This window comes from Hippoglossus stenolepis, chromosome 7, assembly GCF_022539355.2.
Source record: "Hippoglossus stenolepis isolate QCI-W04-F060 chromosome 7, HSTE1.2, whole genome shotgun sequence".
Lineage (NCBI taxonomy): Eukaryota > Metazoa > Chordata > Actinopteri > Pleuronectiformes > Pleuronectidae > Hippoglossus > Hippoglossus stenolepis.
Window position 1 is genome coordinate 20800794 of NC_061489.1, and position 13582 is coordinate 20814375.

The 13582-nt window shown below is 45.5% G+C and overlaps 1 protein-coding gene across 1 annotated transcript; it reads right to left on the reverse strand.

Annotated features, from left to right (window-relative positions):
- Window positions 1-490: 490 nt before the first annotated feature.
- On the reverse strand, window positions 491-13563 carry LOC118112543. Its single transcript, XM_047340679.1, has 7 exons — window positions 13560-13563; window positions 11538-12405; window positions 8475-9010; window positions 7518-8118; window positions 4472-6880; window positions 2841-2979; window positions 491-1762 (listed from the first exon to the last, which is right to left on the reverse strand). Exons 1-7 carry the CDS (start codon window positions 13561-13563, stop codon window positions 1502-1504), a joined length of 4818 nt encoding a protein of 1605 aa, XP_047196635.1. The 3' UTR covers window positions 491-1501.
- Between the last annotated feature and the right edge of the window lie 19 nt (window positions 13564-13582).

Here is a 13582-nt window from a genome sequence, read left to right on the forward strand (position 1 = left end):
TTTTGCTTTAAGAAAAGTATCATATTGACAATTTTTCTATTCTTATATCTTTACTCGTAAGGGGATGGGAAGATGTAAACAACCCCGGTTTTTCTGAGACTGTGCAGAATGTCCAGTCCAAACAGGAAATGCACCACATCTCCTGCATCTGAAATACAAACACAACATAGTCTGTTGTATTTTACTTAAACCATCTAAAATCACTGCTGCAGGTATAGTGGTGAAGCAGTTCTGGGGGAAATTGTCAACATTTGTTGTAAATGAAAAATACACAACATTACCTGTGATACATCAGGTGGGTGCAGACCTCTGTATAAACAGTCTATGGTGCAGACACATGTTCTGTGAACCTGTTCATGAAAATAATCACAAAGCAAATGTTTGTGCAGAACCAGGTCTCCACCCTGAACTCAGGACAGGGGCGCCCTCTAGTGGAGATAAACAAACATTACAGCAAACTCAACAAATCAGATCAATCACAAGTCAGAGCCTCTGATTCATGTGCACTTTATTCTTATTACAGTACAGTACTGTGGCCATTTTAAGCATTGCAAGTAGCTACAGTGGTACTGGAGTGGTATTAGACAATATCATGACAAAAGTATCTGATAGAAATAACTTATATTCTTATTTACTGCACTGATGCTGTTATTTCTTGTTCAAATGCAGATTTTTCAACAAAATAAAAATGCACAATGGACATAAAAAACATAAAATATATTAAAAAAACTCTCAGTTTTAGTTTTATACAAAATAAGAACAAATAATAAAAAGAAATTAAGGAATTGAGAAATTAAAAGAAAAAACACAGATTGCAAACAGTAAGTCTTCGTCCTCTGAAGCCTTTTCTGCCACAGATATGAATAATGGTTTTTTTGCTTATCATACAACAATGTTAATGCAGAACATCTTTTGGTAGTATTCACATTGCAGAGCAGCATTTTGATGCATCTTTGTAGCATTTCCTAAATACTACTAAATATGCAATTAGGTCAAGTTAACATTTGTGCACTTTGCATCTCGTCAAACTATTTGAGATGAAGATCTTGAGTCAAAATGTTGCTTTTGCTGCATTTTTAACTTGAACTAATTTCATATTTTACCGGCAGAAATACTGAACACAATCCCTGAAGAGCAGGGACAGTACTTTCTTTCTACCCTTATGGAAGCAGTGTGGTTAAAGTGAAAACTGGAAAAAAGCTGACTACTTTAACTTATTCTAATAAGCATGGGTATTGAAGCTAATCCGTCTTTGTCCGTGCCAAATTGAAGATAGTAATCAGCATGCATGTTGGGTAATATTGTGTCTACATCAACAGGGCAGTATCAGCAGTGAGAAGACCTGGATGATTTGTGGTGCATTTGACTGTAACTGACTCTAGAACAGCGATTCCCAACCTTCAATAATAACCCTGTGTTTAAACCCTCTATTGAGGAAACTGCAGTCTAGACCATCGCATGGCATGTGCAATACACCGTGCACACGCTCTCAGCGCCGCGGTCACTTGTGTCTGGTTCGAACTTGCAGCAACGTGGGCGTCTGCTCCATGATCCGCAGCAGCAGATTATCGATGTAGTCCTCCAGGTCTCGCATCTGTGCCTTGACCTTTTTCAGCTCGCCCTCACATTTCCCCAGCTGCGCCTCCTGCCGCTCGGAGGCCGCCTGCTGCTTCTGCATGTCCATCTCCTGCTGCAGCAGCAGGGAGATCAGCTCCATGTTGGTCAGGTGCTGGTACTGAGCTGAGTTGTCCACAGGCACCTCCTGCAGGAGACGAGATAGGAAGAGAAAAGATGTAGGAAGTCATACGGAGGCTGGTCAGTATCACAATTGTGGGAATAGTTTGATATTTATTCACTTTCTTGTCGGGAAATACAGTAGATGAGAATATCTGTATACGTCTGTGTGTAACTACAGCCAGAAAGACCATGGTCTGTATATGAATACATGAGAGCTGCCTAAAAGTGAAGCCAAATCATTTTGATCGCCCCCTGCTGGCTAGCTGCAGTATAGGTTATAAACCCACCTCCTCTATGTTTACAGATGGGAAGTGAAATGGACCCAACTAAAGAGTCAAAGTACAAAATACATTCTTCTCATAATGGTTTCTGTTTTTAATTAGTTATTTGAAGCTATAAAAACATGGTGAAACAACATGATTGACGGCTGAGACCTGCACGCGATTGGTCGAATGCTCGTATTGGCAGCTCCATCCTCTGATCACTATACTGCTCAGACTCCGGATCCAAATGTGCAAGATTGCAGCGTTCGATCACGGACGTCTGGAGAAAGAGGAGCTGTGTCGTCCATCTTTTTATAGTCTGGGGTTTTCAGCCCTCATCAGAATCTACCTCAATGTTTAATGTGCTCAATGTTATTATAAGAAGTAGTTAAAGATTATTAACCATCCGTCACTAGTGTTCATTTTCAGGTTAGAGTGAAACCTGGAACACCCCCCCACACACTTGACAGCATATATATATATAACATCCTCCTCCAACGTGTTACAGACGAGGACGAGAACATTAATTTAGGACCTGAAAACTCTTATCTGGGCCAAAAAATGATGTCACGCTGGAGAGGAGTAATGGGATCAGCATTTCTCTCCACAGAGTTCAAAGCAACCTCAGTCTAACACCGAGCTGGAAGGTAGAGCAGCTGCACACTTTCATGCTTTTATTCTTTCTACTGCTGCAAACGTTTCATCTCACAACTTCAGGCCCATGAGGAAATATGACTCAACATTTCTGTAAAGGGGAAACACATCTGTCTTAATGAACTATATGGATCTACATGAATGTTTATACAGTGTTAGTGTTGTTGGGGGTTTGTTCCTCACTACCTGACTCCTCTCAGCTTCAGCTGCGGCCTGGTGGGCGGCGCCGCGTCCAGGGTGGATCGTGGACTTGAGCTTCTCCAGAACCGAACGCCCCTCCTTCTTCTCTGATTGGCTGGAGGTTAATGGCTTCACTGGGTGGGGTCTGCATTGGGAAGAGGTCAGCACTCACTCGTCTACACGGGTATATTGAATGTATGAAGAACAGATTCTAAAGGACTCATCATTCATGGACAAATGATGGCAGGTTATTGTTTGATTTCATTTTATTCTGCAGTTTTTCCTGAAAAAAGCTGAACATATTAAGACAAATCTGATTGTGAAGGAGTCCACAGAACTGGAGGAGACAGTTAAACACCATCTTCTGCTCTTTGAGAGGAAACACGAAGCTGAATCGCTGAATTTGCTATAAAATCCAACTGCACTCACTTGTGGTAAAATCATCTTTGGGAGACACAGGGAACATTTAGAAATGGAAAATGAGAGTAAAACTAGAATTTTATTTAAAGCTACTTTGTGATTACATCAGAAGAAATACTGTGGATAACTATTGTGTTTTGTTTTTGATATCATCTAAAAAGGAGGTGATTTTATCAATCCTTCTGCAAAAGCATCTTTCTTTTCCAATTATTAGGTTTTATCTTCTGTATTTGTTGTAAATATCGTAAAATCGTGAATCATTCTCCTTTGTCCTCGACTCATTCTTGTGTAAATATCATGGACAGGTTTCACTTTGTATTATCCTTATTTGCTAGGGGTCTAAAATTACACACTAACTTAGACTAATTAATGTAGGTCTCTTAATTTTAATTAACAGGTTTGTAGTGTTGTGACAAAGCAGCTTTTACCATTGAAGAATTACATCTGAATTAAAGTCATGTCCACACTTTTCTCTCCTCTTGAGAGACTCACTGGACATGATCTTATATTAAAATACTACTGTGTGTCTACAAAGCTCATTCATTATATCATTGATCCCATTTTCTGCCCCAGGTCCCTTATGTCTTCTTCACAACTTCTTTCAATCCTGTCCCAAATTAAGTCTTTTTCTACAATCAACAGTTTGAAATCTGATTTAAAATCCTACCTTTTAAATCTTCCTTTTAATTCAGCCTGTTTCAGTTGTATGACTCTGCTAATCTCTCTCTCTCTTCTTTCTTGTGTGTATCTTATTGTTTCTTTCTCTTTTATCCATTTACTTGCATTGTTTTTCCTTCACAAAGCAGCTCAACTCCTGTTGTTTTCGATGTGCTACATAAATAAATAAAACTGACATGACTATTATCCGGATATGAATGTTTAGCGCTCGTTAGCAGGTGGATGAGTAGCAGTGAACGTAGCCAAGTCCAAGCGGAACAACATGGAAGAACTTACAGCAGCCAACAAGAAACTGAATCGTGAGATGAAAAACGTAAATGTGAAGCGAAGCTGAGAGCAGTGCACAGCAGTTATCATCCAACCAACGTTTGGATGAACAAGCAGAACTCATAGATACATAAATGCATTTAACAGCAAACAAGCCAGGCCAAGTCTGAACATAGCAACAAAATAAAATGACTGTACGTGTAGAAATCATGTCTCTAATATTCCAAGTTACTAAAGCTACAAGTCACTGAACACCCAAGTAGGATTCTCACCTGCTCTCCTGACGGGGCAGGTTGTTAGCTGGCTGTGTCTCCTCAGGGAAAAGTGAGTGGCGTGCATCGACCAGGGGCGGGTCAGTGGCGAAGGTGGTAGAGAAGGAGGAAGAGGTGGTGGAGGTGTAGGGGGCCACAACCAGCGTAGTGCTGGCTCCAGCACCGGGCCCCATGCTTGAGAGATGTATGGGGGGGCAACAGAGAGGGGTGGGGTGGAGCTTAGCCTGTGTGTCATTGGCGGTGGTGGTGGCGTTGGACAGGGACGGTGCAAAGGGGATGGAGTAAGGAGAGGGATCAGGCTTAGTAGGGGATCTTGAGCTTGGTGCTACTTTAGCGTGGAGGTCTTCGAAACTGACCTCAGAGGGAATACCTGTGACACAGTACTTGGTGAGGAGGGACATTTTGTTGACTTTTGATGTTTTCGGCCGACCGGTGCTATTTACTGGCAAATCTGTGGAAGATTTACTGGGCTGATACAACAATTGTCCGTTACCGACTTGTGAGATGTTTTGAACGAGAGACAACAACTGTTCAAACTCTCTGTCTCCACTTTGGCTTTGGCTGCTCGGGCTGCTGCAGCTGCTCTGTCGGGACAAACCTTTGGGTCTAAAACGTGCGCTGACCACTCCGGAAAACACCTCGGTCTGCTGATGTGAGGCCAGCTGAGCTTCTGGGTTACCATTATCATCAATGTCCTTCTGAGTCTTCTGAGAATTACCGTTGTTTCTTGTTTTATCGTCTCTGAATTCAACGTGAAGATCGGATGATGTTTGATTTTGCGACGACAGCGCAGCGATCTCTCCGCTGTCGTTTGCCCTGGACTGATCACGTGGTAACAAGTTGTTCAGCTCCCAGTGGCAGTCCTGGAGAGCTGGAGACACTTTGCACCGTTTACTGGAAGCGTTTATTTCAAACGAAGAGTTCATCTCAGGTATGTAGGTGTCCTTTAAAGTGAATAAATCCTCAGGTGCCGTCTCCGCGTGGTAAACAGTCAGTGAATCTTCTGTCTGTTGTGGGGAAATGGCTCCTAAACTACTGACGCCTTTGAGAGTATCGACCGCCTCTGATTGAGAGGAGCCGTCAGAGTCAATAAAAGTGAAGTCTAAGTTGTTCACATTCATGTTCAGGTCTCCTGACAAGAAAGACACGTTATTGTTGGTGCAAGTGGTATCGTTTGTTTTAGACTCTGCTACCGCCTCTACCGGAGCAGAGGGACCATCCATCTTCACGTCTGGGCCTGGGGAAGTCGTAGTTGGCAAGTTCATGACGTCTTTCACAGAGATTTCACTGTCAAGAAGCATTTCAGGTGCAGAGATCTTAAACGTGATGTTAGTCCCATCACTTTCCTCAGCGTTCAATGGCAAACGATGATTGTTCGCTGTGAGTTTTCCGTAGTTTCCTCTGCACATGCGTCCGTACAGATCTTGCTCGAACAGCATCCCTCCCCAGCAGTCAGCGTCGTATTCCAAAGGCTCGTATTTGAACTTTTTCTGCTTCTCTTCGGGGACTAATCCCGGTGACGTGGCGTCTGCTCGCTGCTCGGAGGGAACGCTGGGGGAGTCGGAGGTCTCGCTGCTCGTCTGAGGGTCCGGAGATGAACCGTTTCTTTTGCACTCGGCCTCTCGTCCATGTTGTAGCGAGGCCACGCCGGTCTGTGAGAGGAGGTAGGCCTCTTTGTGGACGGCCAGCTCCTGACCTCTGTGCAGCCAGCCGTCAGAGTAAATCTCACTGAGTGTAGTTCTTAACAACCTCCTCGGAGGCAAAGGCGGAGGCTGCTCTTCACACGTCTGCAGCCCTTGTGCATGATTATTAACTGCATAGCTACATGTATCAAATGACGGGCTGGTTCTCAGCCGTTTCTGAGGAACACTTCCTGTAGGCGAGTTCAGCCTGCTCGAGGCAAGAGCATCAAAAAAGTCATCCCACTCTCCTGCGCTCTCGGACATGGAGCGAGAGGCGTGGTTATGGGAGTTCGGTGTGGCTGCTTTGGGTAACAACGCAGGGAGAGATATCTGTCTGCCCACCGGCCGGGGTCGCTCCCGCCTTATGGAAGCCATCTTTGTAGCATGAGCATCGTGAGCGGGGCTGGGTGCGCAGGGCAGAGTGGTGTAATGGAAGGGGGACAAGCCGGAGGAGGGGGAGCAAGGTGCAAGAGGAGGGGACGTCTGCGACTCCTCGGCTAGGAGCTCCTCAAAGAAGGGGTTGCGCTGCATTTGGGGGAGGAAAGGGTTGGAGGGGGAGATGGGAGCCGAGGAGGGTGAGGTGGAGGGAGTGAGCGGGCGAGACTGAGTGCGGTCGTCGGGTGAGATGTGACCAGAGGGGGAGGAGTACTGAGGGGGAGCGGGGGAGAGAGGAGGGAGGGGAGGGGGTACGTCTGAGCTGCTTTCTACCTTAGGAGAAACTTCCAGCCTGTGAAGGAAAATAGTCCTCTTAGTTAATGATGTGCCACGTGACCACACGGCGAATATCTTACACAAAACACTCACCACCACCAAAACACTGGCTCATATCCCGCAGCAAAGAGTTTAGCTCGACTATGTTTAGCCACTAAAGATCTGCAGATATTAAATTAGCCAAATGATAGAATCATGGAAACAGTAATGCAAATTAAATCAAAAAAAGCAAAGCACATCTGCAAAATGATCAGGCAAAAAAGGAAAATAAATAATGCATCGTAGCCATTCAAAGATCATCTGCCTCGGCAGTTGTTCTGTTGATCGGGTGAGCTCATATTGACAGGAAATGATTTTGTTGGCGTCATTTTCCAGGAGCAGTTTTCTAAACCACAGTGATGCTGCATCTTTTCATCTGGAAACACACACCATAGAGAAATGGAGATGCTGCAGCGCTGCTGGTGGAAAATATAGTATGAGGTGATGATACAGCATGGTCCTAAAAACTATGAAATCAATTTTCAGATGAGCAAAGAGGAGAGAAAACGCAGAACTCAGGACACCCAACTGAACACAGGCCTGCCGTGAGCCTGCTGTTGTTCCTGGATACGAGCTACATTCATCAGACACTGTGGCGCCTGTAAACAACTCACCTCGGCTTGTTCTGGGAGTCGCCGGAGCCAAACCAGCCTCTGAGCCTCCCCTCCGATGATGAAGCAGCCTGGTTCAGGTCCGACTTGGCGGGAAGAGACTCACTCCTCCCTCCAGAGAACAACGTCTTCCTCAGCTTCCTCCCTTTTTCAGGTGAACTGGACGCAGAGGAGACGGTCGGCGCTGCCGCCTGCGTGGTGCGACCGTCTGACTGAGCTGGCTGAGTTGGAGGAAACGACGCCCGAGCTTCCTTTTCTTCCTCTTTCCTCGTCTTGTCGAATGACCAGCGGCGGCCCTCGGCAAAGGAGCCTTTGTCCTCGCTCCTCTTGGTGAGGTTCTGCAGGGAGCGAGACAGCGGGGAGCACTTCTCCTGCAGCACCAGCTTGGACGGCAGCGCTCCCGAGCTCTTTGGAGTCGATGGCTCGGAGTCGTAGACGTGGCTTCCATTTATACACAAGGACGACTTGGACTGAGTCATGGTCTGACCCCTGAGAGACTCCATCGCAACGTTTGATCGAGAGAGGGCCGTTGTGATTTTGCTGGCTTCGTCGCTCAGGGCTCGCTTGTGTGTGAGAACCTTTGTGGTGTGTTGACTGGTGAGAACTGTGGGAACAAAGACAGAACATGAAAATAAATTAAATGCTTCAGGATTACACCTTCTTTACTATAAACATTATGATTGACAGGTAAGTCTGCCTTATGATTGGTCGGGTGCTTGCATTAGACGTACAGTGCAAAATGGCGGCACCTGTATCCAGGAAGAACTGGAGACAAGTCGTCCATCTTTATATTCAGTCTACGGATGAGCTGATGAGTATTTTTCTTCTGTGTAATGTCCATTAATAAAGTATTTTGGTCACAATAACCACATTTAGAGGATTGATGTTGGTCGAAGTGATCATTAATAAAACAGTTACCAGCCTCTCTTTCATACACGTGTATATGATGTCAGCGCTCACCTTTTTTAGCTAAGTCTGCCTCTCCATAGTGGGCGTCCACTCTCACTTTGCTTGTGTAGATGGGCGAGCTGGGGGGGTCCGACAGCAGATCCAGACTGGGTGGGGGGCCGGGGTTGTCACTGGCCATGGAAGACAAACTGCTGTCTGAAGCCAGCGATGAGCACGACCTGGTGTCGGACGACTTGCGCAGCTTCCCTTTGAAGAAATCCTTCACCTTGCTCCTCTTCTCCTCTGCTACCGCCACGTCTCGAGACTCCATCACCACCACTCCTCCGCCCCCCTCTCCGAACGGCTGCCCCAGGGATCCGGACAGGGCAGCGAAGCGGCCCGGCACGATGGCCGAGGAAGACTCCACATCCCCCCTCTTCCTCCCCGTGACGCGATCCTTCAGCTTCCCAAAGGCAGAGCGAGGTTTGTCCTTGATGGTGAGGTCGAACATACTGGCTGTCATGTTGTTGCGGGTGAACTGCACCGTCACCTGAAGTTCACCACGCTCCTTCTCCTTCCTTCCTGCCTTGGAGTTGAGCTTGAACCATCTGGATAAATAACAGAAAAGAGACAATCCCATATGAATACATCACTTTGGCAGAATATGTGATACAAAGCATTGGATTTGGCTGCAACACTGTTTACCCCTGAAACTCCAAGAGTCTCTTATGGACTCAAACACTTCACCCACCCCTCCATCGGCATAGTGGTGAGTAGATAATGAGGGAATTTTCATTTCTGGGTGAACTATCCCTTTAAAGCATTGTGTTATTTGACCATTCGCTGGGACAAAACAAGCAACAACAAAAAGCACTGATTTCTTTTGGCAGTGTTTTCCACATGTTACATAATCTGGAAATAATGCTTGGGGATTACACTTTTCAAAAATCTCTCTGACACGTCTCAGAGCAGGAAAACACGACCCAAATTCCTCTGTGTCCACCCGCCTACACGCGGTATGAACGTGTGTATGTGAAACATGAACAATATGAGGAGCCAGCCAATGAAATGGTGCCTCCCGCGCCCTCTGTGTGGACCAGAGAAAGTGTTTCAGAGCCAAAACTAACAGCAGGACTTCAGTGTGAGTTTCACCGAGCGTGGAGGGAGAGAGAGAGAGAGAGAGGGCGGAGAAGCCACAATTCAATCCAGATGTGTTGAACGCTCCGCTCCAGAGTGTGTATGTGGAGATGTTTCACATATTACTGCCGAGTCCTGTTACGTCACCATGTGGCACAGCGGAGTTCCACAAAGACTCATAATAAGATAAATTGGAGAACGTTTTCAATAAAAGCAACAAAAGAACGTATTGTTCAGTGTGTAGCTCAGTCACAGATGGTGATAGTAACAACAGAGAGGATTTGTTATATTCACTGAGCGAAATTTGACAAATATTCAGTTTTAATGACCTTAAACCCTCATGTGTCCAACTGGTGGTCAGGAGGTTTTCATTTGTCTGGATGAGAAGAAGTTGCTGTGATAACTAAATCATAAATAAAACTGGAACAGCACTGAGAGAACTGCATCTCGATCTTTTGACTGATGGTCTGGTCTGTTGGTAAAGGCAAAAAAAACACAAAGATACATGAAAAACGTTTGTGTTCTTCATGTACCTTTGTGTCAGTCCCCTTAACATGCCTGATTATTTTTCATCCAGATCCATGAATTACTCTGAGAATTCAGCAAAAAAAAAAGGCCCTGATAAACAAATTCCAGGATCCACCCCCTGATCCCGATCTGCACCAAAATGTAACGGGAGCTTCCCTGACGGAAATTGCTCAATAAAAAAATGTCAAATAAAAGTTTTTAACACTACGTTCAGTTGGGCGACGTAGTGTTTCAGTCACTTCACTTCAAATCCTGGTAACCAAGGTAAATACTATTCTGAAAAGCATTCTAACTGCCCTCAAAGCAGCTGAGAAAGCCGCCGATCTAAAACAAAAACCTACTGAACCCTGTAAACGACACAGACTAAACTACACATCATCAGTCTGAGATGTACAAGCACCCAGCTGCAGCACTGGCTCAGCATTCATTTCAAGAATTTCAGGGAACTCTGACTTTGCATGAACATATTTAGCTGTTATTCTCTGTCTCCCTGCAGTTTTCAGAGCTGAACCTCTCAGACCACATCTCTGTACTGTTAAATCTGAGCTCAGGCACCAACGGTGGGTTTCTATCTCACTTTCTAAAGCCACAGCTGCATACAGGAGCACAGAGTGGGGTGATGATGTTGTTAGAAGACAGGAAGGACACAGTGTCATATACGATCGTAGGTGATCCATCAACAGATACTTAAAAGTACACATATAGATAGAGTATATTAGCTATACCATTAAAAATGTAATAGTAAGTGCATGTGGGGAAATTAAGTCACCCAGTGGAATCTGTGTCTCATCATGTGGATTTGCAGTGCATTGTGGGTACTGCTGCTGGAGTGTATATCAGTCTAGGAGAGGAGAATTCAATGATGCATTTAGGGATCAAGCTTTGTCAATTTTCTAAATTGACCACGTGTCCCCATCAGTCAGAGGCAGATCGAGCAGGAAAGATGTGAGTGGAAAAGAAGTTAAATACTACATACATCAAAACAAATTGGGGGGTAGGCTTCTACGTCCTTTAAATGTTGACATGCATGAACATATGCATGTCACAGGGGCGGATCCAGAGGTGGGGGGGCCAGGGGGGCACTGGGCAAAGCTGAAATCTGATTGGCCCCTTCAAGTGCCCCAGTCCTGTTTTTTAAGAATGTTTTTGTCCCAAGTTTTCTGAAGAACATAATTTGATTGGACAAGGAACAATTATTAAGATATATTCACTGAGGTGTGGTTTTAAATCAAAGAGACACGTAGATGTGCACCTTACAGACTCAGGGATTGTGCACTGATGTTGGACATATAATCGGCCCCTGATTCAGAAAAATCCTAGATCCGCCACTGGCATGTCATACCCCCCCTTTGCAAACTTTACTGATTAACATGAGCAGATGCAATCATCACAAATCACTTGTGTGATCAGGACACTGATAAACATGTTGTCATGCAGGCATCAGACTCCCAGGCATCAAACAGCACCTACTCGTCTCTGGGACACATGCCCTCCTGGAAGATCTGGTCCAGCGGGATGATGGTTTGACCGAGGAACACATCCAGTCCGATCAGGACCCGGTGCATGACGGTGAGCACCAGGTCCCCGCTGCCCGGCGGGTACGCGCTACGGCCGCCGTCCTCCAGGATCCCGGGCAGCAGCTCGAAGCAGCACTCCTCGCTCCACTCGGGCAGCGCCGCCTTCTCCACCAGCCCCGTGGTGTACTTCTCCTTCCCCACCTGGATGATGGTGTACAGGTAGCGGCTGCCGTGCTTGCCCTTGGTGCGCAGCCCCCTCGCCCGGAGCACGGTGACATTCACGTGGGTGGGCACCCAGCGCTGGTCGTCGTCCAGGTCGATCAGTGACATCATGTTTGCACCGATGCACGGGAACGTGGCAGTGAAAGAATCCCGGTGTCGTGTCACTCGATGGTCGGGATCATTCCCCCCCCACCGTGCGCCAGTGTCCGCTCTGCGCAAAAACAAAAGGCGCCTCTGCAGGAAATCTCCAACGTGCGCGGGTCCAGTGGGAGTTTCCCCGAGGTCAGTGTCCGCACGGCGGCCTTGGTTCAGCTCGAGGCTCCGCGGGTCATCCGCAAATTCACTTAGTGCAAACCGGGTTAGAGCCGCTGCAGCCAGACATGTCGCACCGTCCGAAATCTGCTGCTGCTGCTGAGCGGTGATGACGACCCGCCCTCCTCCAGCAGCAGGGCCGCAGACACAGACAGGGATGCCGCAGAGTTTAAAGAGAAACACACACACACACACACACACACTGGACAGATCACTGGTTGGCAGAATGCAGGCAGCCTCCAAACTAAACCTAAACCCAATTCTAACCCTGAAACCAAATCTTAACCCTCAAACAAGCTTTGGCGTGTGAGGACATTTTGTCTGGTCCTCACTTGTGCAGAAATGTCCTCACTCTGTAAGGTCTATGCTCATGGTCCTCACAACTACATAAGTACAGACACACACAACCACACCCACACACTCACACACACACACACACACACACACACCCACACACACACACACACACACACACACACACACACACACACACACACACACACACACACACACACACACACACACAAACAGCTGGTCCTGATCCTCAAACAGCAGAAAATGATGATGTGTCCAAAATTTCTGTGCAGATCTTTCTGTGAAAAAAATTATATAATATTAATTACTTGACTGTATGAAACTGCAGTGTTTGTTTTTAACTGTTTCCTATTGTTTGCCTTCAATTACACTTTTTATCGTTTAAAGCACATTTTAATTGTTTTGAAAGGTGCTTTAAAAAATACTGTTTATTATTATGATTTCAAACAATGTCTTGTTAAACCGACCTGCAACGTTCACTAATGTTGCACAAAAATCTTTCAGAAAACCTAAAAGTATTTAGAAATGTTATCTTTTGAATTTCAATGATATGACCTCTTAAGGCTGATTAGTTATTTTCAATTGAGAGTTTCAATACAGAAACATTATTGTGTCTTCCTCTGCTCCTTTCCCTGGACATGTCTGTGTCTCAAGGTGAATCACAGTAAAGCTTGTAATGTTTGTAAGTTTGACCACATCAGGTTACTGTCATTCCCTCAACTATAACGCCCTCTAGTGGAGATACGTGAGAAGAATGAGCACAAAAGAGAAAACATTTCAGAGCTGAGACTGATCAGTAGGGAAGTAAAGCTCTTCCTAAGTGGAGGAGCTGTGGTCACATCCTCTCATCTCTTTCTTCACTCATTCAACAAATGGTTCAATGAAATCTAGATTGGTGACTTTTTATTAAACATGAAACATTTCCATTTCATGCAGCTCATTCTCGCACATTTATGACGAGATATTGTAGTTCTTATTCCAGCTGCAGTCACTTTGCAGATTAGAATTTAAAATACAAAACATTTACCAAAAAAAGGCAAAAATGACAGTAAAACTGAGCTGAATGTAAGTGTTGATACATGAGCATTATATTAGTTTTACTAAGTGAAATTTATAGGTCTCTTACTCATGACTCACAAGTTTTCTACT

Excerpts from the sequence above, each read along its gene's own strand:
- LOC118112543 (XM_047340679.1), bottom strand. Across the intron at positions 8,119-8,474 it reads GGCAGACTTAGCTAAAAAAG|TTCTCACCAGTCAACACACC; the intron begins GTGAGCGCTGAC and ends TTGTTCCCACAG. Across the intron at positions 2,980-4,471 it reads CTGCCCCGTCAGGAGAGCAG|ACCCCACCCAGTGAAGCCAT; the intron begins GTGAGAATCCTA and ends TTCCCAATGCAG.